Below are 27,700 nucleotides of genomic sequence, written 5' to 3' on the forward strand. Positions count from 1 at the left end.
GGCTGTGGTTTGGCTGTGCAAAAAAGCAAGGTAGACTGGGCATCATTGCACCAGTAAGACCAGGCAGCAAACTGCCAAAGACTCAGCATCGTCAAGCAATAATAGTTTAATAATATTTTACTAGCCCAGCCTTTTGTCATGCCATGATATGCCAGCAACTCCTGGTTTCCCTCCTCTTAGCTAGTGATCCAGAAGGAGAAATGTCATCCCCATTGAAGCAAATGGAAATGTGACCAAGGTACCCTGGACCAAGGATCTGTGCAGGCGGCTTGCTCTCACCCAACGGCGTTTATGACTTATTCGCTTGGCGCCTGGTGCTCTGCCAGGGGCACTTGCCTCCCGATGCCTCCTGCTATTTTGACGTATGGAGAAATGGAGAGCAGATGAGGCGTCTGACCACGTTGCGGATCTGTAAGCTAGCAGGGTCTATACCGAGGGGCGTGGAGAGGCTGGAGCCCGGCGGGAAGGGAGACGCAGGGAAGGCGCCCGGGCTGTTGCCGACAGAGAAATGGTGGCCTCGAACGCCAAAAAACCCGCCCATCACCAAGGCTTCGGCAGCCCCGAAGCTGCCAGCGGCCGGCAACGCCTCGGCGACGGCTGCCAGCGCGGGCGGGGTCTGAGGGTGTGGGGGGGGGAGGGAGGCTGCAGTCTGCTGGCCCCGGTGGGCGCTGGCCGCCTCTCCTCCCCCCCCCCGGGTACGGAGGGAAGAGTCCCCAGACCTCGGCTCCTGAGCGGGAAGCAGGTTGGGCGCCCCCTCCTCCCGCCCTCCCTCCCTCCGCCGCCCAGGGGGGCAGCCCAGCAACCAGGCTCTGCGGAGAGAGGCGGCGGGGGCTGTGCGGGCTTTCCGTCCTGGGGAAACAAGCCCTCCCCCCACCCCACCCCTCGCCCCGAGGCGGCCGGCGGAGTCCCCGCGGCAGCCTCCCCCCCCCCCGCACACACGCGCCTTCGCCCTCCGCCCCCTCGCTCGCCGGAGGGGGCGGAGCCTGGCGGGCGGCCGGGGGGGGGGGTCTGCAGGCGGGCGGGGCCGGGCGGGCGGGCCCGTGGCGTCGTCCCTCCTGGCTGGCGAAGGCCGCCTGGGCGGGCGCTGCTCTCCGCCCTGCTGCGCCCGGGGTGCGCGCGAGCGGGAGTGACTCGGCGGAGGGGCGCGCTGCGAGCGATAGAGCGGGCGGCGGCTGCTGCTGCTGCAGGTGGCGGCGGCGGCGGCGGCGGCGAGGCTGGCAGCGGCGCGATGAGCGGGGCTGGGGCGGCGGCGGCGGCGGCGGCGGCGGGGCTGGGGGGCCCGGCCGGGAAGAGCGAGAAGCTGGACGAAGCGCAGGCGTTGGCCCGCAGTTGCGCCGGCAGACCCGACTTCCAGCCTTGCGACGGGCTGTCGCTGTGCACCACGCACAGCCACGGGCGCTGCTTCCGCCTGCACTGGTGCTGCCACCTGGGCTGGTGTCACTGTGAGTAGTGGGGCGGCGGGGCTGGCGGGGCTGGCGGGGCGCGCGAGAGCCGGGTCAGGATCGCGCGCAGGCGGAGAGGTCTGCCGGCCAGGTCGCTGGCTGGCGGGCAGCGGGAAGCCGGACGGGAGAGCATCCCGCCTCGGGGAGCTGTGCGCGCGGCCCTTCTTGTGTCGGAGCGGAAGGCTCTTTCTGGAGAGGGCAGGCTCTTGTCCCCCTGCCTGCCTGCCTGCCTTCCTGCCTTCCTTCCCTCGCCGGCGCCTCGTTTGTTGCCCGGCGGCAAGATTTGACACGGGATCGATAGTGACTGATCGCATGGTGCCCGGAACGCCGGATAGATTTCTCCATCCTCCCGGGGAGGAGAGCCTTTGCGTGTCTCTGACAAGGACAGGCTAAGAAGGGGCTGGGCTGGCGCTGCGCTGTGTAATATACCCAGTGGGTAACATCTGGGAAGACGGCGGAGGAGCGCACCCCCCACCCCCACCCCCACCCCCGTGTCAGCTGAGGCAGAGCACCACCACCCTTTTTCTCTCCTGGATAAGGGGTGAAGGGAGAAACCCTCCCGTACGATTCCACCCTCTGTCTTTGCCACAAGAAGGGGCTCTCGCTCTCTCCGGTTTTTTTCTACTATAACCGCTGGAGTTGTAAATTCCACGTATAAGTACAGATGTTCAGACAGGAAATGGACCTATCTTTCAAGTTTATTAAGCAATGAAATCTCTAAAATTTCCTTGCTGGAGTCTGCACCAAGGCATATCATAACTTGCATGCGATTTTATGCCAATATAAATAGTAGTAATTAAAGCAAACTCCTGGGTTTGATGAGAGATACCATATGCTTTGCAGGATGGGTAGCTTAAAAAACCAGTGCTGTCTGTAATTAATTCTCAGATACTAGAGCCATGATGCAATTTCTGTATATTGCCATCTAGTTTCTAGTCTGTTCAAAAGGAATCCAAAAGGAATTCTTTCAGATATGCTGGAGGAAAGATGGCTTTGTTTGAATTTATGTTTTAGCATAGGTTTGGTTGGGTCTTCTATTTTCCTTTCTCTCCAAGTTAAATGTGTCCAATCAGTTTATATATTCAGTTTATATATACACTCTGTGTGTGTGTATATACAGAAAACTAATAGCAAAATTATATGTTTGGAGTTGCCTTCACATGTCCACTGGCATACTGTACTGAAATTTATTCGGTTTGTCTCTGGAACCAGTCACAAAATGAATTTCAACTACTTGCTCTGGCCATGGCTTTATCTAGAGCCAAAAGCTGAAAGACACCTGGGGCTTGTTTATAGCAAAGAAATGGCACTTCTGTTTTCTGGTTCAGAGTACTGCTGTTCTCATCCAAATTTCCATAGGTTCTTGCCCAGCTTGCAAAGCATCATGGGCTGTGGGCTCACATCCTAGTTCTTATATCTTGAGGAACTAAACTAAAATGATTTTTCATAGTTTTCAGATGGTTTTGAATTAAACCTTGTTTTGCACATTAGAAAGTTGTCATTATCTCATGAAAACTGCCTGACTTAAACAAATTTGCTAGGCTATCCGCATCTATATTTTTATTGGATGACCTTACATTTTCATGCATGCGATCCTGCTTTGCTTTATTGCTGTTGTTTTTTGAAGAGTCTTGGATACTTAGTGATACATCAACATGTCAATAATGCTCCTGGGACTAGTGTCAACATGATTAGGATGGCCAGGTTTTACTAATTCTCTGCTGTGCCCTGTTGTGGTTCCTAGATATCCTATTAGCCACTGTTTTCAGCTTGTACATAATTTGTGGACTAGCATTATGATGGTTACTTCTATACACTTCCCCACTCTGAGGTAAATTTCCCCTCCAAAATAAAATGTTCCTTCACAGACTGAGCTAGCCTTATAGTGTGGTTGTAAAAATGAAGCTTACTGTCATACCCTACTAATGTTAGAATTTTTTGGATTTACTCAGCCCTGGGACTTTTGGGGAAGTTGTAGAGCCCTTTGTCTTCTAACCCTTTTGTAAGAATGGCACCATGGCATTTGTAACAATGGACCAATAAAAGATTTGATTTTTACAAAGAGGTAGATGGAATGAGAAATCAAATCTTACATACAAATCAGTTATTTTAGAAGAGGAACTGATTTCATAAAACCCCACTTTTTACTACCCTAAGGAGACCCAAAGTGACTTACAAACATCTCCCTCTCCCCACAATAGGCATCCTTGAGGTAGGTGGGGTTGAGAGTTCTAAGACATTTGTGACTGTCCAAAGGTCACCCAGCTGGCTGCATGTGGAGGAACGGGGAAACAAACCTGGTTCTCCAGGTGAGAGACTGCCACTCTTTAACCACCACACCATGCTGTCTCAATTTCAAGTCCTTAGTGAGAGGCTCTTAGATGTTCATAGGCTTTTCTTTCTGATGCTGAGATTACTTTTAGCCTGAGAGGATTTTTTTTACTGTATGTATCCCAAAAACATGTCTGGCTCATAGAAAGTGGACACTCTTCCCTTGTACCACCACTTTTTTCCTTCCTAGATGAGCCAGTGTCTCACTGTGATGATTGAAGACTTCTCTCACACACATGAATCTGTGGAAATACACATACCAGAGTTCTCCTTTCTAACTAGGCAGGGGTCTTCCTTCTTTCTTTGCTCCTTCCAGTTTGGACTATCTTGGAAATTAATACATCCCTGGCCAAATTACCAATGCCAGATATCTGCCCTAGTTCAGTCACTGTGTGAATTAGCTGTCAGTCGTAAACTTGGTTCTCTAACGAGTTTCTCCATAGAGTAAATGATCAGCTAAGGTTCTGTCAGAATCAGAATGAAGCTCTCTCCCACACACAACCACATAGCAATTCCTTTTCAGCTGCTGCTGTCCAGTCAGAGGACTCAGAGCAGCCTTCTACTCTGGCTCACTCTGCCTAGTGAGGATTTTTAACCCTTCACTCTCTTGTTACTTTTACTTCATCACGTAGAACCTTAGTTTTTAGTGCTGTCCATCACACGTCCCTCTCTTTGAGAACATTGCTGAAGGAAAGGTTCCTTCAAACTTGTCCCGCGCAGTGGGTGTACATGTTCAACATTGTCTATCATGGGCTATTAAGCCCACTGCCTAGCTGATGTGGGGATCCAAGGTGCCTCCCTTAAATGGCTACAATCTTTTATCCAAGGTTGGGGATAAAGGTTCCACTAGGGAAGAGATCCTCCAAGCGGTATGCCCAGCGTTGTAGCGTTTGGCAAGAGGCTATTCTCTCTCCAGTGTTGTTTAACATCTATATGCACCCCCTCAGTCAGGTGATCTGAAGCTTCGGGCTGGAATGTCATCAATATGCAGGTGAAACCTAGCTATATCTGTTGATGGATGGCCATCCATCTCTCTCTCTCACACACACAGAGTCTTTGACCAGGTGTCTGGAGGAGGATGTAAATTGTATCAAGCAAAGTTGGGTAAAGTTAAATTCAACTAAGATAGAGGTCCTCTGATTGGGCCTGCATACCCCAGGTGAATGCAACTGCTAACTCTTGACAGGCCTCAGTCTCAGCCTCAATGAACTTCAGGAGTCTTGGGATACTCCTGGATGTCTCTTTGTCTGTGGACGCCCAGGTCACCAATATTGTTCTCTAGGCATTGTTCTACCATATTTGCCAGGCATGACAGTTAGCACCTTACCTGTTGGCATCCAGCAGCCACTATCGCCTCCAGGTTGAACTACTATAACTTATTATGTGCAGGGCAGCCTTTGAAGTTGCTCCAAAACTTCATTTGGTTAAAAATACAGCAGCGGGGGTCCTTATAGGGATCCAGTGGGGAGCGCATATTTGGCTAATGTTCTCCCAACTGCACTGGTTCCAGATTGAAGACCTGATTAGGTTCAAGGTTTTGGTTCAAACCCTCAAAGTCCTAAATGGTCTGGAACTGTCATATCTACGGGACCACCTTTCCAATTATGTCCCCCAAAGAATACTTAGATCAAGCAATCAAAATTTGCTCAGGCTTCCTAGCCCCAAAGAAGTCAGACTGACCCCATGGAACACTCTGGGATCAGGGTCCTACAGGACTGTAAGCAGTTTCACAGGGCCTGTAAAGTGGAGCTGTTCCACCAGGTCTATGATTGAGGCCCTGGGGTACATCTAAGTTTCAGCTGGCCTCCCTGCCTGAATCCACCAAGGCGGTGCTGCCCCCTATATTTCTTCAGATGGATTCTATGATCCTAGAGGTTACTGGGTTACTTCACTATCACCGTCGCTCTCTGTAGCATCACTTGTATTACTTGTTAGTTTCACAGCAAATTCATGGTAACATTATCTCTTCTACCATGGGAGAGGACACATATTAATAACAATGAGCTTTAGTTTTTATTTGACTTGCACAGCCAATTAGTTAAATTCATAAATTTAATTTTTATTTGAATTATTATATGTCTGTGGTTTCTCTCTCTCCTCCCATTTACAAATCAGGAAAACATTACATGTTCTCTCTCACGTAATTTGTAGGAATAATCACATGAAAAATTTTAATTACAACTTTGAACTGGCCATGTTTGTCTAATCTGGTATTAGCAATGTTATTCACTCATTTTTAAACAATGAATCTTTAGAAATGGGAAATGGTTTGTGGACGAATAAAGCCCTGGAAGATTTTCAGGATGAAAACTTTTCCACACCACAACCCTGAGTGTGAGTGATGTTGTAGAAACAGAGCTATCAGGAAGAAAATCAATGTAGTTATTGAGGTTATTGGCAATAAATATTGTAGATGCACAGTGGTTGGCTTCACAAATCAGGCAGTTGAATAGATTGGTCCATAAAAGATTCATCATGTAGAATATGCAGAATTGAGCACCCATCTTTGATATAGTAGCATGAAGTCATGATGTAGTGGCATGGCAGAGAGTGCTTGTGGAGGGGGGGGGTGTAACAAGAGGGAACTTGAGTGAGGTGGTCTTTGTGTTTTTGCGTGCTCTTCCTGTCTTGGACCTCTTGGTCTCCTAACTGTGATTTTTCAAGTTTAAAATGACCAAATATATTTGTTGCGTTCAACCTTTCTGTTTTAACAAGGTGGCTCAAAGCCCAGAGACTTAGCAAGAAAGGTGGATAATAAATGCACAGCACAAACAATAGCAAAAAACAGGTAATGAAACAACCCAACAGCCTATGATCTAGGCCCTCCTAATAGAACATGTAGCAGAAAACATTATCACCACATTTGATGTAATATTCCACTTGTAGTAGTTGCTGCTTTTTATTGAAGCTTTTTCCATTTTTATGTGAATATTTGTTTTTGAGGTTGTTCAGGGTTTGTTCTGAATATTCAGCTGGTTATTCCTCTGGGCAAGTAATCATTTTTAGTTATTAATTACATTTATATCCTGCTTACCTTCTATCCAGTATCTCTAGATCTGTGAATATCTAAATCCATGGATCAGGGCCACAGAGATGCTAAAGAGATTATTGTGCAAACTTGGGGGACCCATTAGGTTTGCAGAAAAATCTTAAATCTTAAAAAAATACACATGAAGGTTGGATGAGACCAGGAGCCGTACCAGGTCCAGCAGCAGCAGTACCCCCTGGGACTTCATGTTGGACCTGGCGGCAGCTGCTGTACAGTCCAGGACCCACACTGGGCCCAGTAGCAGCAGTACAGCCCATAGAGAACACAGGAGTCATGATGGGCTTGGTGAGAGAGTGGGGAGGGATGGTCAAGTGCTCTGAGGTATTTAATGTAACCACTTGGGTTGCCATTTTGATTGCCAAGTTACTTGGACAAATTTCACAATAATCTATAGCAGGGCCTTCATTTTTCCTAAGAGATCTCAGGAGCAGTTAATGAATTCTGTGACCAGTTTGGAGCCTTTAACATAATTAGTTTAAAACTTTCCTCTGTCTTAAACTGGTCACAGACAAGGGCTTAATGCATAGAAATATGCAAAAGAAGGCTGGGAAGAAATCTTTCCTCTGGCTTTTCAAAAATCCTTGAAACACTGATTAGATCCAAAATAATAATCCATAATACCTTTGGCACTGTTCTGGTCGGCATGTAATATTTTCTTTTTGTCTTAGCTCTGCATGCATCTGTCAAATGCTTATGTAAAGTGGAATGAATATATACTATTCCCCCCAACTCTTCTTCTTTTATTTTCTTGCTTTGTAACAAAAAAAAAAGTACTTTCCACTTTTTTAATGCACTTAGGGATTGTGTTTGCATTTGGGCAAGTTCTGAACATGACAATAGAAAATCTAGCCACAAGGTATATCTGAAGAGGCTGGGATGCAGGGGAGTCTATGAAAGTCAGCCTGTAGCTTTGATATGGGGTGAGGAGAGGGGGATTATCACAGTTATGTGAACAGGGAGGCACAAATAAGGTTTTGGCATAGCAGTATATGATTACCTGCATTGGAGTAGGAATTCTATGTGGTGCTTTAAAATGTTGTGCACCTATGAACATAAACCTTCCATATGATTGAAATGGTGTTGGGCAGAACTTGTGATACGGCATTTTTTAACCTTGTTTCCTATGATCTGTTGGTGTGTGTTCAAAATTTGAAATGGTTTGGACTCTCTTTACTTTAGAACAAGAATCTTGTTGAGCATGTGAGCACTGCCAGAATTCTGAGAAAATCTCTGCCGTGGGAAGTGGGACTAGTCAAAATGTTGGGCTAAAGTACCCACATGCCAAAGTTGCCCACTAAACTAGTGAGATGCTTGCAGTGTTGTGTTGTGGTGCAGTAGTTTCAAGCCATCATATGCACCTAATGAAGACAAATTAAGCCAAGCTGTAAGCTTAGGCATCTTTCAAGGTCAGACAGACTCAAGAGAGAAAGAGGAGGCAGAGAAAGGAGAAGAGCTGTTTTTGTTGTTCCCTACTTTTTACTACCTGAATGAGTCTCAAAGCATCTTACAATCACCTATCCTTCTTCTCCCTACAATAGACACCCTGTGAGGAAGGTGAGGCTGAGAGAGCTCAGAGAGAACTGTGACTGGTCCAAGATCACCCATCTGAATGCATGTAAAGAAGTAGGCAATCAAATCTGGGTCTGCAGATTAGAGTATGTTGATCTTAACCAGCAAGGAAAGAGTATGAAAGACAGCCAAGGAAAGAATAGAAAATAAGGAAGTATGAATGAAATAGATCCACGTTTTCAGGGGCCCTGAGTGCTGTCTTCTTCCCGATGGATCAGGGTCATTGCCTCTCTTCTCCCCTCTTTTCCTTTTTTAAGGACACTCAGAGTCACACTCATTTCCACTGTGGGAGCCCCCTCCACCCCCCAGTCTGGCTGTTCCCACTGCAATTGTACTGTACTAGGGTCCCACAGATTCATAGCACCAGCACAGGCTCTGGTGCTATGGGCCCTGCAAATCCTTAAACCATTCCTGGTTTGCGGATGATGGTATGCTGTAGGAAAATAGAGCAGAAGGAACAGGTTAAATATTATGCTTCCTTTTAAAATTGCTGTACCACCATCAGTGTCTGCATTGTATAAAACAAAAATGGACCATGGAACATATAGTTCTGTCCTTTAGGTGCTGGAAATTAAAAATGGGATTCATCTAGTTAGTATATTTTTACTTGGGCTTGAAATGTACAGTGAATTGCATACAGCCATAAGTGTACAGGTCATTCCTATAAACACTGAATCATTATGCTTGTTATTTCTTTTCATATCATTGGAGGGCTTATTCATATAACCAATTTTTTCATGTCATAATGGAAACATCTGTGAAATAATAAGTTATGTCATACCATCAAAGACTTACAAACTGTAGAGTCTGAGCATAGTCCTTGTCAATGGAAGGCAGCCTGAATATGGTAACTACCACGTATCAACTATGATTTTAACTTGTGTGATTTGTTCCCCAAACGATCTGTTCCACAGCTGACACCTGCGTCTTTTATGTTTGTGATGAGGTAAAGAGAGGCCTGGATTGTTCAAGTGGGAAGCATGAACAGATGTGGAACAATATCAAGGATTAAAATCAAACCTTCACTTCATGCCTCTACCCAGAAGGATTAATTTTGTACAGAGCATTGATTTTCGCATCAGAGTTCTGTAATAGGTTTTTCAATTAAGGGTCTTTTTTGTAAATGCAAAGCAGCAGGATGCAACATCACACGCATGATACATCTCCCTGAAATAGCTTTCCAAAACATTATCTGATGTTGACTTACCAGTACTGGGTGACCTTGGGAAAGTCAGCTAAAGAGTAAACTTCTGAAAAATGTCTAGAATCCCCGCCTCCAGTTTTAATTGGAAGCTGACTTTCAAACAGGAGGAAAAATAAATTTGCAGAGTAGAATCAGATCATGACACATATCATTTTTTGTAAGGTCTGGTTTTCATGGAGCCCAGGTATTTATGTTCTCCTGCCTTACCTCTTGGAAATATTCTAAGGACTGATGAATTTATAGCTGTGATTCTAGTTGCTGTCCTGTACATGATAATTTTTTTTTTAGATTTTTTTAGATTTCCTGAACTGTGTTAAGAGAGTCAGGGGGGACCCCACTGACCATACAGGCCAGCCCAGAGAATATCAGCTGTGACTCATGCTCTTGAGGAAATGTATTATTATTTACTTAAAGAAAAGGCCACCCTAAGTCACTTGTTGATTAACACTTTGTCCGGTCCGCAGTATAATGTCCTACCTGCATTTCTTCTCTTAATTATGCTCAGTGTCAAAACATTTTATTTCCATCTTGAAAGTTTCTAATTTCGCATTCCACCACTTGAATGTATTTTGATTTTCTGTTTGATGTGTTAAAAGGGCCCTCTACAATCAGATAACATCTCCTGGGAGATAACATCTCCTGGGAAAGGTGCTTAAAGTTTTGTAATCAAGCAACCTCTTCTCTTGTGATTAAACAGATTGAGGTCATATTTGACCCTGTTAAAGCTGTTAGCAGAATCAGTCATGAAGCCGGAATAGATAACTTATATTGTAAAATACAGAGCAGAGGAGAAATGCAAATTAACCAAGAGCTATAGACCAGGGGTGGCCAGACTGTGGCTCTCCAGATGTCCATGGACTACAATTCCCATGAGCCCCATGGGAATTGTATTCCATGGACATCTGGAGAGCCACAGTTTGGCCACCCCTGCACAGTTTCACATCACTGTCTGAAACCTTAATGTAGGAGGAAACTTCCAAAATGGAAACATACATTGACATTAGTTATAGTTCCCCTTTCTCACTTGGACTCAAGGTGTATTACACAGAGTGAGTTAATGCAAACAACAGGATGGGACATTCAATAAACAAAAGGGATTTGAGCTGCAGAACCAACCCGGAGTCTAAAACATAGAACTGAAGCAAGGCATAAGTGATAACATGACACATTAAACGATGCAAAATTAAACAACGGGATCCACCCTGCAGGAAATAATACACAGCAGTACAGGCTGCAGTCCCCAATAATTTATCCAAATAACTCTGTCAGGCTTTTTATACAGTGCTACCCTTTGGTCTGTGCAGTAAAGCTCTTAATAATTCAGTTTCTCGTAATTTACAGAAATTGGACAACAGAGTGGATTTATTTTAGTAAGGCTGTGCAATCTTCCTCGGTCAGCTTGGCGTAGAGAGCCAGTTTGGTGTAGTGGTTAAGTGCGGCAGCTTCTAATCTAGAGAGTCAAGTTTGATTCCCCACTCCTCCACGTGCAGCCAGGTGGGTGACCATGGGCTAACCACAGTTCTGTTAGAGCTGTTCTCACAGAGCAGTTCTTTCAGAGCTCTCTCAGCCCCCCTACCTCACAGGTCTGTTGTGGGGAGAAGAAGGGAAAGCAATTGTAAGCTGCTTTGAGATTCCTTCAAGTAGTGAAAAGCACAGTATAAAAAACAACTCTTCTATTTAAAAAGTCATTCAGAATTGCATCATTGTTATCCTGCTTTTGAGCAAACCTTGGATTTTAACTAGATGGGACCATCAGCATCCCTTCTCCACCTGCTAGTAGGGGGAGGGAGAAGTTGACTAGCCGATCTTGCCATGTTAGCTTGCTAACTAATAATTGTTGGATTGTAGTTGTCGTTAATGGATTTTAATGGATTTTATGGGGGTTTTAGAATGTTGTAACCGGCCACGAGCTGCAAGGGAGTGGCGGGCAATAAATCGAATAATAATAATAATAATAATAATAATAATGATGATGATGATGATGATGATGATGATGATGATGATGATGATGATGATGATGATGATGATGATAGATAACCTTTCATACCCTTAAAGATCCATAATTATTTCGTGTTGCAAGTCCCGGGTGTAGAACTTTATGAACCATGAATATGTCAATGAATAGACCTTGATAAGAACCAACTCTTCTTCCTCTTCAACTTGAAGATATTTACTGACATTCAGTGTTGGAAAGTCATGCATAAAAGAAGGGAGAAATCTTGAAATTATCAGGAAGGAGATACTGAACCTTGTGCCACTGTTTAGACATTCTTTGGCTTTTGCGTTATTGGCAGAGATGCCTCAGTATGCCTTCAAGGGAAAGAATCATAATGACATTACTGGCAATAAGCACCTTATAGACAAAAGGATGCTTATTTAACATTATGTTAAATTACTGGATGCTGTGATTGTCACGGGCATAATTGGCTTTAAAGGGAGGCAGATCTATCTGTGGCTATTAATGTGGTTAAGTGAATGTCATCTCCATTGTGTGTCTTTGAATGCTGGAGGTATTCCGCAGATGGCTATCCCTTTCATGCATGCCCTTGTGTGGAAACATTCAAGGCTGCCCATTGCTCTAAATAGAATCTTGGACTAGGTGGGCCCACACCTTCTCCGCCAAGGCTGCTACTGTTCTTTTGACATATGAGAATGGTCAAGAAGCTGCTGCTGTGGCCGTAAATACTAAATGAGGTACAAGAGGCAGAAAAGAACCAGAAAGAGCACTTTTCCCATTCCCATGTTGCCATGACATGCACTGAATGACCCTAGCTCAGTTACTGTCTCAGCCTAACATACCTCACAAGGTTAGGCCCCCGCCTCTCACTGGCAGGGAAGTAGCATGCCGCCCTCCCACCATAGTGGGGGTGGGGGGATGCCCCATTCAGCTTTGTGGATCTGCGGAGCTGATGGGGCGAGAGGTGTCGCTGCAGGGACGCTGTAGGTTGGGAGAGGAGCCAGGCCCAAAGGCCCAGGTCCTCTGATTATGCACGAGGCCGGCCTGACCTAGCCCTCACCGGTGCCTGTGGCTCCTTGAGGAACGTGGAAGACTCCATGTTCCTCCCCACCACTGCTTACTGCTTTATTTAGGGCGGCGCCACGGGTGGTTTTAAGATACTGTCTACTCTGATAGTGGCTGATCAGGCTCTTGGATACCAATATTTCTAATAACTGAATTCCTAATTCTTTTAGCTGGAGATGCCAGGGATTGAACCTGGGACCTTTTGCATGCAAAGCAGATGCTGTCTTACTGAGCCATGGACACTATTTAAAAAGATTCCAGTGTTTTTCTTCTTCCAACAGAACCAAGTCAGGTAACCACTAGAAGTCGGTTGGGCCAGTACATAGCTGAAGCCCAAATTAAGTGTCACAAATGTTTAGTAGTTGATCAAACAGAAATCCTTACAAGTAATAGTATGATTGCAGATAATTAGTATTTGACTAACTTCTCTGTATGTGTTAAGTGCTGTTAAGTCGCTTCTGATTTATGGCAACCTTAAGAGTTAATGGCCTCTAAAAGTCCTATTTTTGACAGCCTTTGGATCTTGTAAACTGAACTACTTCTTTTATTGTGTCAATCCATGTTAAGTCTTCCTGCTCTGTTTAACGTTCTCTAGCATTGTGTTTTCCAATGAAACTTGCCTTCTCATAATGTGACCAAAGTACAATAGCTTCACTTGGGACATTTTAACTTCTGGGGAGATTTCAGGGTTGATTTGATTCAGAACTGACCTTTTTCTTTTGGGGAATCTATGGTATCTCCTCCATCACCACATTTTACATGAAACACGTTTCTCCCTGTCAGCTCTCATGCCCATTGTCAGTCTTGGCTACCAGTGACACATCCTTGCACTAAAGAATCTTTTCTAGCTCCTTCATGGTTGCCCTTCCCAGTCTCAATCTCTTTCTGATTTCCTAGTTGCAGTATCTCTTTGGGTTAATAATTGAGTCAAGGAATAAAAACTCTATAAGAATGTCAGTTTCTTCATTGTCAATTTTTTTGATGGAGATTTGACTCTTGAAAGCTTCTATCCTGAAACTCTTGTTGGACTCCAAGGTGTCACTGGACTAAAATCTAACCTTAAAGTTGTGTAATTCCTCAGGAGCTGTTAGTCATTACTTATGTCTTCTTGATGTATAGCTGTAATCCTGCTTCTGTACTTTCTGCTTCAACTTCACCATAGTGATTTCAAGTCTTCCCTATTTTCTGCTAGCAGTGTGGTTACATCTGCATATTTTAAATTGTCAATGTTCCAATTTTCACTCACCCAGCTAAATCGAATCCAATTTTCCTTATGATGTGTTCTACATATAGATTGAACAGATGGGGAGATAAAAATACATCCTTGTCTGACAGTCTTGCCAATTGGAAACCATTCTGTTTCTCCGTATTCTATCCTAACATTACCCTCTTGTCCAGAGTATAGGTTGCACATCAAAACAATCAGTTATTGTGGCACATTAATTAAAAAAAAATCTATGAAGCACAAGTTGATTTTCTGAAACTCTCTCATATGTCCTAGAAACCAACATTAGTTTGCAATATGCTTTCCCTAGTGCCTCTTTCTTTTCTGAACAGAGCTCGAACACCTGGCATTTTTCATTCCATATATAGTAAGTTGTTTCTGTGAGATTTACATCACTTTACTCATGTGAGAAATAAATGCAATGATTTAATGGTTGCTGCAGTCTTTGATGCTTCCTTTTGGGAGGCGGGAATTAGAGTGTAGATTAAGTGATCCATTCTATGGGCTATTGTTTTGTTTTCCACATATGTTGACATATTTTTGTCAAGATTTTCTGTGGCCTGGAATAAATCTTTTTATATTCCATCTATTTCTGGTAATTTGTTTCTCTCAATTGCTTTGGGTGCAGCTTTCACTTTCTAAAATTTCAGGGTCTTCTTCAGAAGGTGCTTCTTAGAAGGATAATGTCATCCTTTCACCTCTTTTATATAGTTCTTCAGTGTAATCTAACCATCTTTTTATTTATTTAATGTATTTATTTAACATACTTCCATGGTGATCTCTCACTATGCCAATCCATACTTTACATTTTTCTTTAATTTCTTGCACCTTGTGGAACAGGTCTCTTGTTCTTCTCTTTTTGCTGTTCTCCCTGATGGTTTTACATTGTTTGTTATAATAGTTCTCTTTGTCTCTTTGTGCCAGTAGCTAGATTAGGTGGTGGTGGTGGGGGGGTAGTCTCAGGTTTCCAAGGTATGAGAAATGGTTTTTCATTCCCTTCGTTCCCTCAGTAGTAACCAGGGTTAACTAAAGTGTCACTGCTATTGTCTATGATCAATCCTCCACCAGTGTCACCTTCTACTTCTGCCGCTCATTAGCTACCCTTCAACGATTCCTCCACCCCACCCCTCACTATTGTAAGTATCTGTTCTCTTATCCTGATGAGGTTATAGATGAAGAGGTGGATCTTAGGGCCATTCCGCACTCGTCCAAAATAGCACAATGGTTACAAATTGAAATCGCTACAGTTTTGCCGTTATGCACAACGTCGTTGACAATCTGCAACACTCCTGAAACCGATCCGCAAAAAGCGCTTTGTTGTAGCGCTTTCAGGGAAATCCCAAAAAGTGAATTCATCCTCTGGAAAGCGCTACACTCTTGCAACCAATCAGCAACACTAGTGGGAAAGTTCTGTGCGTTACCATTGTTGCGGTTTCTGCAAAGTCCCTCCCCCTAGCTCTCTCCTCTGATCTTCCGGCTAAGCAATCGCCATTTTTTTTTCTCCGAGCGAGCGGAGATCAACGCACCGGCGAGCCTGCGTTTACCCAGCGAGGCTTCCCTGGCTGCAGAGCTGTTTTAAGTCACCAAGCACGAAACAACACACAGCCCCATTTGCTGGTTTATTTTCCCTTTATTTTTTACTGTATTTTTGGCCGAAAATCGTGCCCGTGCCGGGGGGGTATTCTTCGTATACTGAAATATTCTTCATATTACCAAAGTGCGGCTAACATAGAAAGAACAGGTTTTCTTAGGAGACATCACATGTCTACTGGGCCTAAGAAACTGCAGCTATGTACCTGTGAGGTCCGTTGCCTGATTAAATCTGACTTGATAGTCTATTGAGGTTAATGGGTTCAAGCAGGATGTAACACTGTTTAGGATTGCACTGTAATTGTATTAGCTTAAACCTCTTAAATTGGCATATGAATAAGATCATAGTTGTAAAGGAAAAAACTTTTTTATATGAGGCATGCATGTGATACAGCTGATAGTATTGTAGAAGAGACATTTCTTCTGTATAAGTGTGGGAAGAATGCCTCTCTCCAGATGGTAGATGCTAATTGAATTTAAAACATATTTGTATTAAAGTTTTTTTTTAATTATCTGATTAGTTTGGGCCACATTTTAATTTAACCTATGTTATTAGTTAAGCATTGTATCCCTAATACATATATAATGAATAATGATTACAGCAAGAGTTTGAAATATAACTAACCGTGATTTAAATACAATGTATACCATACATCAGAAAAAAGTCAGAAAATACACCTTTATAAATAAATGCTTAACTTAAGATCTAAGGAACTTTTCAAAGTACAGGTAATCAAGAGAATGCACCTTTTTATTTCAGTGGTGGGGTGAGCGAGATTTCATTATTCCTGTTGGGACGCTTCCTAGTTGTTGTTTTTTTGGGGAGTTGTACATGTATTGGTCCAATATTTCTTTTGGTAGTGATAGTACAGGAGGATCTTCAGAGCAGGGGAGTTCAGAGCATCCTTCTGATTTCATCATCCTGATAAAAGACAAAAATATGAAATCTATCTACCCAGCCATGGTGTTCTTTGGATGACCTTGAGACATTTGCATACTCCGTCTTGTAGGGTAGTTGTCAGATCTAATAAGGAAGGGAAGACTGAATGGCACTCTAGGCTTCTTGGCCAAAGGACGGATTAAAAATCTGATAGACAGCTAGACCCATTGGAATCCAAATGGTTAACAATCTCTGTGTATGAAGCCATAGAATAATTTGTCATATGGCTGTCCCCCTAATATTGGGGAAGCTGTAGTTTTTGTAAATTAGTTGATTGTCTGCCATGTTGACGTGCATTTTGTTCTCACCACAAATTCTTACTCCCATTTCCCCTGCCTATTTAGTAGACGTTTTCACAGAATTTTTCTAGCTACTTGTGGGTGGTCTGTGATGGTTATATTGAATTGCCTGTTCCTAATAGAAAAAGAGCAAATCCATTTCCCTGAAATAAAGCTGAGCTCTGGTGATAGTGTTTGTATTGGAAAGAAGCATTTTATTACTTGCCTGAGAAATAAATGTTCTTCTAGTACATCCATTAATGTTTACCATTCCTTCTAACTATCAAAAATTAGGCTTTTAACCTGCTCATATTTTTTAACTACCTTGGCTAGTTTTAATTCCCTAGGTTCAATTTTTTAATATGTATATGTATTTAAACAAAATGCATTAAGTCAGAAAATTTTAGAGATGATTTCCAAATAATATTCACAGTCTAACTGGGAAAGATTTGTGTGTGTGTTTCTAAGCAGGTATACATAGTTCATAGTTCATAATTAATTTGTAGTTAGTGGTCTCAGTGGAGTTTTGGGGGAAAATTGATGTGTTGATGATGCCATACAGACTGTTACACTGAATCATTTAATGTTTAGAGTTGTTTCTGTAGTATTATGCTCTTAATATTCTACAGTCACTACACTTGGCTTAAGACAGTGCTTCTAAACATTTATATATTTACAAGCATTTTATTATATTTATATCATTTATGGTATGTTTTAAGGCGATAAATATCGCAATAATATTGTTGAGTAAAATTTTTTGTTATGGTATTAAAACACAAATAAGACAAAACAATAATTCCACAAGCAGTTACAAATGTTGATAATACTGCTGAGTATTATTTTTGTTGTGAGATGTGGGAAGTTCAGTGGGTGATCTTGGACACGAAGTACCAGTACGTCATAGATACTTGCTGGTGGGAAGGGGGAAAAACAGGCAAGGAGGGCATAAGGAGAAACACAAGTGCCCATATTTACTACTAAGGTGCCAAAAGGTCATGGAAATATAATCTGTTATAGGTAGTGCTGGCACATCATACTTGCAGGTGGATTTGGGGATTGAGAGAGCGAATTGTTATGAAAATCTGGCATTCTACCGGTAGAACATGTAACCCTGGTTGAGAACCACTCCTTTAGAAGACCCGGTTTGATTTGTATTCTGTTGTAACACAGCACCTGCCATAGATTTGATGGAAGTATAAATCCCTCCTACCATCATGCCTAAATCATGTACCATTCTTATCTGCATGGGTAATTAGCTTAATATTCCCAGCACAACCATTTTTTTCAAAGAAAAAAAAATGAAATGCCCATGCTTGTGGTCCCTTCAAGTGGTACAATGTAGGCATAGTGGGAGTGTATATAACTCCCCATCATGCCTACAAAGAAACTGCTAAATGTACATGTTTATGAATAAGACCCACGTTGAACTGTTTGTACTTCTAAATAGCCATCAGTTAACGTGAGCTACAATCAACTCTTTTCTATCCTAGGAGAGTACTGAAAAAGGAGTGATATAAAAAGCACTTTGGTGTGTTTTCTTCTCAGCAGAGCAACCTGTCCACACAGACAGAATTTAAAGGGTAGAGTTTCCAAACCAGGGCTCTGCAATAACAGCTTCACTCATTGGAGGAGAATCTTCAGCAGTTGCCAACCTGCAAATGGGCAAAATGCCCATACATGTGCCTTCTCTCTTGTGACCCCCCATCTTGTGGAATGGCCTGCCTAAAGGGGTCAGGAGGGCTCCCAGTCTCTTGGCTTTCCACAAACTACGCCTACTGAATTATTCACAAGGGCTTTTCTTTGCAGCAATGGACATGCCCTGTTCTAAATTATTCACAAAGTAGTCTGTACTATAGTCTGTACTGCTATGTATAACCTGCTGAAACCAGGATCATACTATGGAATTTTGTGTGTTCAAAGAGGCATGCAGGACCCAGAGAGTGTAAGGTTTTGAAGATTAAGATGATCACCTTGAACCTGATCTGGAATTCCACCGGCAGCCAGCGTAGCTGTCAGAGAGCAGGTTGAATGTGGGCTTTCTGATGGGTCCTCATGAAGACCCAGTCAGCTGCATTTTGTGCCAATTGTAGTTTCCAGGTCAAGGCCATGGGTGGGCCCACATAGTGCGAGTTACAGTAATCTAGTCTGGATGTGATCATTGCATGGAACACTGTGGCTAGGTGTTCTGGGGCCAGGTAGGGCACTAGTAGCTTCACAGTGTAGATGGAAAAACACTTGGCGAGCTACTTTTGTGACCTGTGCCTCCATGGTAAGGGAGGTATCAAGGGTCACTCCCAAATTCCTAATGGTATGTGCAGGGGAAGTACACTTCCTCTTTTGGACCCTTCCTTCCCAGCCACAAGATCTCTGTCTTCAGGGGGTTAAGCTTCAGGCAGCTTTGCTGAAGCCATTCCATTATGTCTCCCAGACACTTGGACAGAGATTTGGGTGGGGTATAGGTCACTCGTTAACAGAGAACTGGCTGTCATCTGCATACTGGTGACACCCAAGCCTATATCTCTGGACCAGATGAGCTAGAGGGTGCATAAAGATAATACTGGGGTGCATAAAGTAACTCTGGGGAGAAAATCAGCAGCAACACGATTGTCCCTCCCTGATGACAACCCTTTGTCCTCAACTTTGGAGAAAGGAGACCAGCCACCAGGGCATAGTGATCTGATCACGGCACACAAGTTGCTGCTAACAGATCAACCTCTAACCTCAAGCCAAAGATCAAATCCAAGGAAGGCTGGTAAGTGGGGAAAGATTGCATTGCTTGCAATCCACTGTTTCGCCCTTGGAAATGTCCCATCACCTATCTCCAAATCTCAACAAACATTGGTTTGGGTACTTGTAAAGGTGAAGTAAAGCTTCACCTTTAACACAACGAAACAATACAAGCTGAATTCTGATGTTTTTAGAGAGAAAAACCCTGAACATCTGTTTTATTTATGAAAAGCCTTGATATGCCTCTTATCTGTTCAGTGGAGACCCAAAGCAGCTTCCAGTACAAAAATACAGTGAAAACAGGAAGGGGAGAGGCTTTTGAGCACAGTGTAGGCGAGGAGGTCTTCCTGCATGCCAGCAGATCTTTCTCCCAACTCCTGGGTATGACCATTGGGCTTTCATAATAAATTATGTAGGAAGGTGATGACCAAAGAGGGTTCTTTCTGTTTATTGATTGCTTCCAGAGAGAGATCCATACAATACCTTCTCTGTTGGCATTTTTCGTGCCAGGTAAAGTCTTCTATGCCTGCCAGGCATCTCTTTCATATTGTTTCTTTCACAGTGTTGCCTGTCCATAAAAGTCTGGCTGTGATATTGCTCCTAGCCAGATTGTAGGTTCCAAAGCTGGAAGAAAAGATAGGCCTTCTGTTCCAACAGCTTAAGGGGAAAGACGTGGGGTTTCTTCTTCTTTTCCTGTCAAACCGTTTAGAGAGAAGGGTACAGCCCAAATGCTGCACTCAAGTTGTACAGATCCAGAATGTAAGTTTTTGACAAGCAGGCTAATTAAAAAGTTATACAGCCAACTTAATCTTCTCTTAAGCTGCTGAGGAGGCTGTATGAGCTGACACTGCTGGCCTCCTACAACTTCCCACAGTCAGTATTACTTGGCATACAAGTCAGTCATGTGCTTCTAAACAAAGAACTCCTTAAGCTTTGGCAGATGATTCTGAAATAACAGAGGAAATGGAAGACAGAAGCATCTCTGGGCAATTGAAATGTTGCAGGCCATAGCATCTGACAAGGCAAATGAACACAAAGCAGCATTGGAGACATATTGACCACTACAGCTAACAAAAATGTTTCTTGTCTAGTGTACTGGTTGAATTGGGGGCTGTTCTAAAATATTGCACTTCCAGGTACTTCTGTTTGCAGAGTTTAAAAATGCAGAGAGGACAGAACATCATGCTGTTTAAAAGAATACAATTTTGTTTAGAAGAGAGACGAACTTTGTATAGAAAGAGGAGAGACCTAACTCACTCACTATTGCTTTAAATTCATTCAGTCTCATTTGGAGACAAGCTGGAAGTGTGGTCAAAGGAACAGGAAGCCTCCAAACGAGACAGTCAGGACACTGGAGTACATTATTTGGAAAATACCAGAACGTTAGACTAAGAACTATGCTAAATACAGATCTCTTCCAGTGCCCCCTGCAGGACACTCTTTATATTCTGTTCAGTTATGCGCACTGCAGATCTTGTATACTCCAACCTTTTAAATCATATCTTCTGTTAATATAAGGAAAATATTGTATAATATAAGTAACCTTTTGTTGATGGGATCTCTTTCCAGGACTTCATCTGAGCCAGGGCTGTTTTTGAACATATTTTGAATATTATGGAGATGTGAAGTGTAATAAAAGACAATGCATCTGAGCAAGGGCAGAGTGTATTTTTCTTGTGAGTGTATTACAACAGTGAGCCTCAACACCAGCTGGGTTAAGAAAGAGTATTTGTGTATTAAAGGGTGCATGTTCTATACCAGCTTGAAACCCAGTACTTTTTATGTCAGAATTCAGCACTAGCTGTTTCCCTCTCATTAAAATTGGTGCTAAGTGGCAGTTTCTGTAGATATAAGTGGGTTGTATACATGTCCTCATCTTAGTTAATTCTTTTGATTTTTTTCCTTTTTTGAACAAATGTAGTTGTATAGCAAAAGGAGCTAGTGACAAATTTGTCTTTAGGCAACTTTCAGGAGTCATATGAGCTGTTTTTTCTTATTATGTGTAGGTACTAAGCAGGCCTGACACTCAAACTGGCAGGAAAGAAAACTATCCGAAGCATTTGCATGCCAATTCGTAGAACAGTGTATACTTTTGATAAATGAGTAACTGCCTGCAGGAGCAGATGTTAACTTTTGAATTTAAACACTGTGAACAGCTACTGGCATGAGTATCAGTCCCTTAGGTTTAGTATGTTCCCAGACTACAATATAAAACATGTATTCCGGGGATAGTTTCTGTTTAGATAGCAATGGAGGAGGGAATTTTATTAAATGGAATAGAGATGTGGTAACATTGTATGATGCAGTAGGGCACTTTCTAAAAAGAAGTTGTGTTGTAGTTTTAATTACCTCTGAATATTTTAAGCAGCTTCCCGCCCCCCCTCATTTGCTAGCTAGTATTATACTATCCTTATTTCATTTTTCTCTAATTGCGTAATCCAGGTTTTTTGTATGTATTGTAAAGGTCTTTATGGCATTTTTATAAGTCTCAAGAAGAAAGGCAGACAATCAAAGCATCTGATGTTGGCAATGTGGTTTTCTATTAGTCCTCATCCTATAGCAAAAGGCCTTGCAAATCTAAATGGTAAATCTCTAGAACACTTCTGGAGCTTTTCAGGCTTCCTAACGTTGTTAAAGAGCATTTGACTTCACTGCTTATTTATTCAGCTGTGGGTGATAAATTTTTAAAAGGAAAATCAAATGGTGCCAGCTATTGTAATCAGATTTGCTAGAGCTGTGCTAGCTAAATGCCTTGTTTACCGTTTTTCAGTAGGTCCGTTAACCCAACAAGAAGTCCATTTTATAGCTTTGATTTTACTTCAGCTGTCACATGATAGTCATGTCATGTGACAGACCAAATATACTTATTACTTATCTATTAATATAGAGAATATATTTGTGTAAATATTTGTGTAAAGAGCGTGTACAAATCTGTTTACAAGTGATCATAATGAAGTTCAGTACATCATTTCATCTATTGCTTATATCAGGGGTGGGCAAACTGTGGCCCTCCAGATGTCCATGGACTACAATTCCCATGAGCCCCTGCCAGCGAATGCAAATGCTGGCAGGGGCTCATGGGAATTGTAGTCTATGGACATCTGGAAGTCCACAGTTTGCCCACCCCTGGCTTATATGAAGGCAGCAGGATTTGTAGAGGGAGGCCAGGTAGCTGGAGGGGGCCTGATTGCACAATACATTGTCACAATACATTTCCTACGTCCGAGACATACTCCTGTTTCATACTCATCACTGAATTCCCAGGTGTGCAGAAGTTTGGTTTGCCTTCTGAAGAAAATTGTGTGTAGTCCATGAATACATGCAGTACATGCAGGTTTCTCCAGCAAGGAAAACTGATTCCCTAAAACCATTTCAGGTTGGGAAAATGAAGCAAGGGGGATTTCTAAGAACCCTCTCCCTGATACCACAGCCCAAAGCTCAATTGGGCTCCCACATCACCCGAAATTTACTTCTGAGTCTGGAACTCCCAGGACATGTCTGGGAAACATGACCCATTTTATCAAACGATGGACACGGTCTGCAAATGGTAAATGAGGAGCTTAGATGGATTGCTTTATTTATGGATCATGGAGTTACTTATTTATGCGCTTCTGCATTTCAGCTACAATAATTTACTTGGAAGTAAATACAAATAAGCATGGAAGTAGCGTTTGCATGATTTGATTTTACAGTATACACTTTGCTGTGGCTAATTTTGGCAAATTACATGTTACTATTGAAAATAGATACTTGTCAGTAAATTTGTATTGATGCAAGCTGAAACCTTGAGCTTGAAATTAAAACGCTACATGTAAGACATAATAGTTCCTGTAAATTCATATGCCGCTGGCTGGAAATTAAGAGCCCTTGGTGGAAGGATGCTAGCAGCAACTTTGTGTGGAAGCAAGTAAGAAATAGAAATGGACAAGATACTAAAGAAAGTCTGTTTTGTTTTGCTTACCCAAGAACTTTTCCAGCTCATTACTGTGCAAAGAACAGAGGTCAGAGGATGCAAAGTGTTCTCTTGAAACAGATCCCATTAGTTGTGGGTAAGGACAATAAACTATTCTCTTTGATTATTTACCAGAGTGGCAGTTGAACAGACAACAAAAATTGAGTCCAATAGCACCTTTAAGACCAACAAAGATTTATTCAAGGTGTGAGCTTTCATGTGGAGGCACACAATTGAATAACAATTGTTTTACAGTCATTCACGTTTGCAACCCTTCAGCCATCAAGTTGCTTGTGAACTGCTAATAAATTGTATTTCAGAAGTCCTTTTAAGTGCTGTTCTTTTGAATTGTCCTCAGATTTTTCATTCTCTCCACTGGAGTTATGATTTTCTGCTTCCCTCTCCCCCAATATGTTTCATGTGCTATATGAAAGCAGTGCTTTCCGCTCTCTATTCAATATGGCATAAGAAACCATCTTATAGACAGTATAATCCTATTTTCTTCTTACTTAGCTGAATTATCAGACTGCCTGAGGCAAAGGCATTCACAGCTTTGAAATCCTTTCACTTACTGCTTTCAAATTTCCTGTTTCCAGCTGCAAACAGTATCCACTAACTAGCAAGAGGAAAACCCCCATGCTTTCAAAAAAGTTTTGATTCTCTAGTAGACTAGACCAAAGAAAATGCATTCATGGCTTTGGGAGAATCTTATGGATTGTTTGCTCTTAGTTGATGAGGGCGGATATTTAGTTTATTTCCAACCAGTAGGCCATAGTTTCTAACTTTGATTCTTATGTCTTTCACAGGTAAATATGTTTACCAGCCTATGACTCCAGTAGAACTGCTTCCAAGCACCGAAATACCCATACAGCCTCGGGGATCCACAAACACCATTCAGATATCTGTCTCACTCACGGAACACTTTTTGAAGTTTGCACCAGTCTTCCAGCCGCCATTAGCCCCAGATTCCCCACGATTCTGCACAATCTCAGACCTCTTTATTGACAATTACCGTGTGAAATGCATCAACGGGAAGATGTGTTATGTGCAGAGGCAGCCTCCTGCTCTCTCCCATAAAATGAAGCCTCAGGAGGCCCCTGTGCGCAATGCCTTAATTTTGAGAGAGAATAATACACCAAAAATAGATCATTGCTCTTCTCCCTCCAGCTCTGAGGATTCTGGGATCAATGCAGTTGGGGCTCACTATATGGAGTCATGTGATGAGGACACAGAGGAAGGGGCAGAGCTAAGTTCAGAAGAAGATTATAGTCCAGACAGTAGCTGGGAGCCGGATGAGTGTCCCCTTCTATCACCCTCACAGTGCGAACTAGAAGTGATTGAAACCATAGAAACCACAGTGTGAAATGCTGAGCTGGAAGCTAGCTAGGTATACTTACAATAATACTGGTTTTCTAGCATTTATACTGGCTTTTTCCCTCCTCACAGGTCCTTTTTTTCCTGTCCCACTCAAAGTGACAGTATTAGGCTCCTCTGAATCAGTTGCTCAACTCTAACTCTATTCATTTAATTTCCAAGCATTCTTTCTTGTATAGTCTAAAAATTGTCAGACTTCCTAATAACAGAATGTGTCTGGTCTCATTAAGGGGCACATAATTTACAGAGATTGGATCCAATTGTGATATAATAAACTGTTTTCAGATTATTTTTTGGAATAAGAATTCAGCCTTTCATACTCTTGTAAAACAACATCAGTTGCTCATGCTATATACATGAGAAGCAGAGCTTACTTTATTATTATTCACTGGAGGAGACACTTCTCTTGTCTCAGGCTCTGCTGTTGGTGCACCCTTTCCAAATTACCTGTGTATAATCATCTTTTGTTGGGCAGCTGGAGAGCAAAGCATGGTGTTTCCCTAACAAGCACAATGCACCTTGCTAAACAGAACTCTCGTTCCAGTGCAAGACAATTACAGATACACTTGAACTGAAATCCTATGCAGGGAGGGTTGTTAACACTGCCAATGGACCAGGTTACATTGAGCAACATTCAGACATGTTTGTTTACCATCACAAGAACAAGCCTAGGGCTTTGTGCACAGCTCAGAAACTGAAGACTTCTGGGTTTGCAGTAAACCAAAGTAATGTCGCTGCCTCCTCACCATGATGGTATGGCAAATATGCATCCATCCTGCACATACACATGTATATCTGAAAGAAAAAAGTCAGTGCACATACCTTTTAAAAATACAATTTGGGACCAACCTCTGGATATGAGAGGGTCAAAGTGCATGGGTGTTGGCTGTAACATATAAATGGATGCCTATACAATGAAAAATTGAGTGTGTATTGCATTCATGTAACACATGCACAGAGCTAGGATAATCCTGGTGTGCAGGAAAGAAACCAGTGAGAGTTTGTGCTTAAGACATAAAGTGTTTATTGCATACCTGGAAGCTTTTTGTTTCTAAGCTGTGTTTGAGAGATGGGGGAGAGAGCATGTGAATGTCCAAGGCTCATTCTCATAAATGTGGTCAGCTAAAAGAAAGGTGGTCACTGTCATTCCAGATGTGGGAGCATTTAATCAGAGAGTACTTGAGAAGGAAGTCACTAATTGATCTAACCTTTTCCTTCTTACACCAGGTCTCTTTTTAACAATTTCATCTCATTAACGGACATAGACAAATGAAAACTGTAGTGTGGTCAGAATAATCTTTTAAACCCCCTGGGGTATTTCTGCTTCAATCTGAATCATACAGAGTCAGGTTCACCATTTGTGGGGAGTGATTCCTTGCTAATCGGCATACGCATGGTGTCCTTTAAGTGACACATCCCCCCTTGGAAAATTGGAGTAATTCATGTGCCATTGGATGGCACAAGCTCTTCTCCCAACAGTACGCCATGGCAAACTCATTGTGAGTTTTATGATTCAGCTTTGTATGAGATGTTCTTTTAAACTGGGATGTTTTCTTGTAACATTCCGGCTTCTAATAGTAAATACAGGCCTTTCAAAATACTTTGAATTAGTTCATTTTCCATAAGACTTGGTGAGAATGAGGACATATAAATATGTACAGTTGTAGCTCTCAGTACTAGATTATCTTATGCTGTGATGTAGAAAGCTGCTCTTCAGCACTGTCCTAACACATTACTAATTTTTCTTAAACTCTGACATAGGCACCTTTTAGAAAGCATTTAGATTACGATGTGTTATGCATTACTATATAAACTAATACTCTACTTTAAAATATTTTTTAAAATGCCCTGAGAAGAAAAAGAAAATATCTATCATTCTGAAGAATTATATTAAAATGGATTTCCTAGCAAAAAACTAAGAGACTTGTTTCTGGCCTCACAACAGGTACTAATTCCTCAGCACTTGAGGAAACGGAGGCCATTTTGCTAATGTTTCAAGAAAAACTCTGGTTCGTGACAACTTTAAAATTGGTACCGTTTTTTTTACATTAAAGTTCTTTCTCAGATGTTGTACTGCTAAGCATTCTTATGGTTTTACAATGGGAGGAAAATGCATACAATAAGATTGTGTTTCACTCGTGTACCTGGGGATCTGAAATGCATTTCATGATCTGATTGTATGAGTTTGCAATGGGTTCTGCTCTTGCATGTGAACGGAGTCAGGTTTTCTTTGGCAACTGCAGAAGGGACTTTAGAAATAATTTCAAACTATACTTGGGACAGAAACAAGGACAGTGACTGAGAGCACACCTTAGTTTCTTTTGTTATGCTGAAAAATCAAGAAATTGACTATGCTAGACTGGCTAGCAGCTACAATCGAATCAGAACTAGGATTATCTGGATATATTGTGCATTGAGAAACAGGGTTAGGAAAAACTTACTACAGACTTGTATGGAACACACTTTATGAAATATACTGTTAACAATTAGTAATAGCTACATACCACATTAATATCTTAAATTTGCTCTGTTTAAAAGTCTTAAGCACAAGGGGCAAAGTCCTGTAGAACCTGGCTTCTCTGCAGCTCTGTGGGTAAGCTATGGCAAGATTTGGTTAGATGACTTAGCACACGACTGTGTAAGACACCGAGTCTCAAAGTACCCTCTAAGGTACCCTACTGTTTCATGTACATTTGTTGCAAAATAATAAATGTGAAGATGCTTTTGCACAAGCACAGAGTAAACAGATTTCTTTTCCACACTACTGTGCTAATACCGGGGGGGGGGGGGGGAACTCTTGCAGTTCTGCCATACAATGCCTTGTGCTGCCTTTGGAAAAGAAGTAAAATTACTTACTTTAAATGGCTTAAAGGGGACAACTCATTTCAATACTAGCTGATTACAAATCTTACATAGGAAGCTCTGGAATTTCCTTACTTTTCTTATAACATGAAGCATGCAGAATTTTTTCCCCTTTAACAAACCTTGTTGTCTGCT

General features: G+C 42.3%; 1 protein-coding gene across 3 annotated transcripts; it reads left to right on the plus strand.

Moving 5' to 3' along the window:
- Nucleotides 1–349: 349 nt before the first annotated feature.
- C8H3orf70 (chromosome 8 C3orf70 homolog) lies at nt 350–27,435 on the plus strand. 3 transcript variants are annotated; one of them, XM_077349205.1, is made up of 3 exons: nt 350–411; nt 23,344–23,426; nt 24,136–27,435. In XM_077349205.1, exons 1-3 carry the CDS (start codon nt 365–367, stop codon nt 24,690–24,692), a joined length of 687 nt encoding a protein of 228 aa, XP_077205320.1. In that variant the 5' UTR covers nt 350–364; the 3' UTR covers nt 24,693–27,435. The 3 variants fall into 3 exon arrangements, with proteins under 3 accessions (XP_077205320.1, XP_077205318.1, XP_077205319.1); XM_077349204.1 differs by lacking the exon at nt 350–411 and adding an exon at nt 11,669–12,909; XM_077349203.1 differs by lacking the exons at nt 350–411; nt 23,344–23,426 and adding an exon at nt 1,047–1,442.
- The last annotated feature ends 265 nt before the right edge of the window (nt 27,436–27,700 follow it).

This window comes from Paroedura picta, chromosome 8, assembly GCF_049243985.1.
Source record: "Paroedura picta isolate Pp20150507F chromosome 8, Ppicta_v3.0, whole genome shotgun sequence".
NCBI classification, from domain to species: Eukaryota; Metazoa; Chordata; class Lepidosauria; order Squamata; family Gekkonidae; genus Paroedura; species Paroedura picta.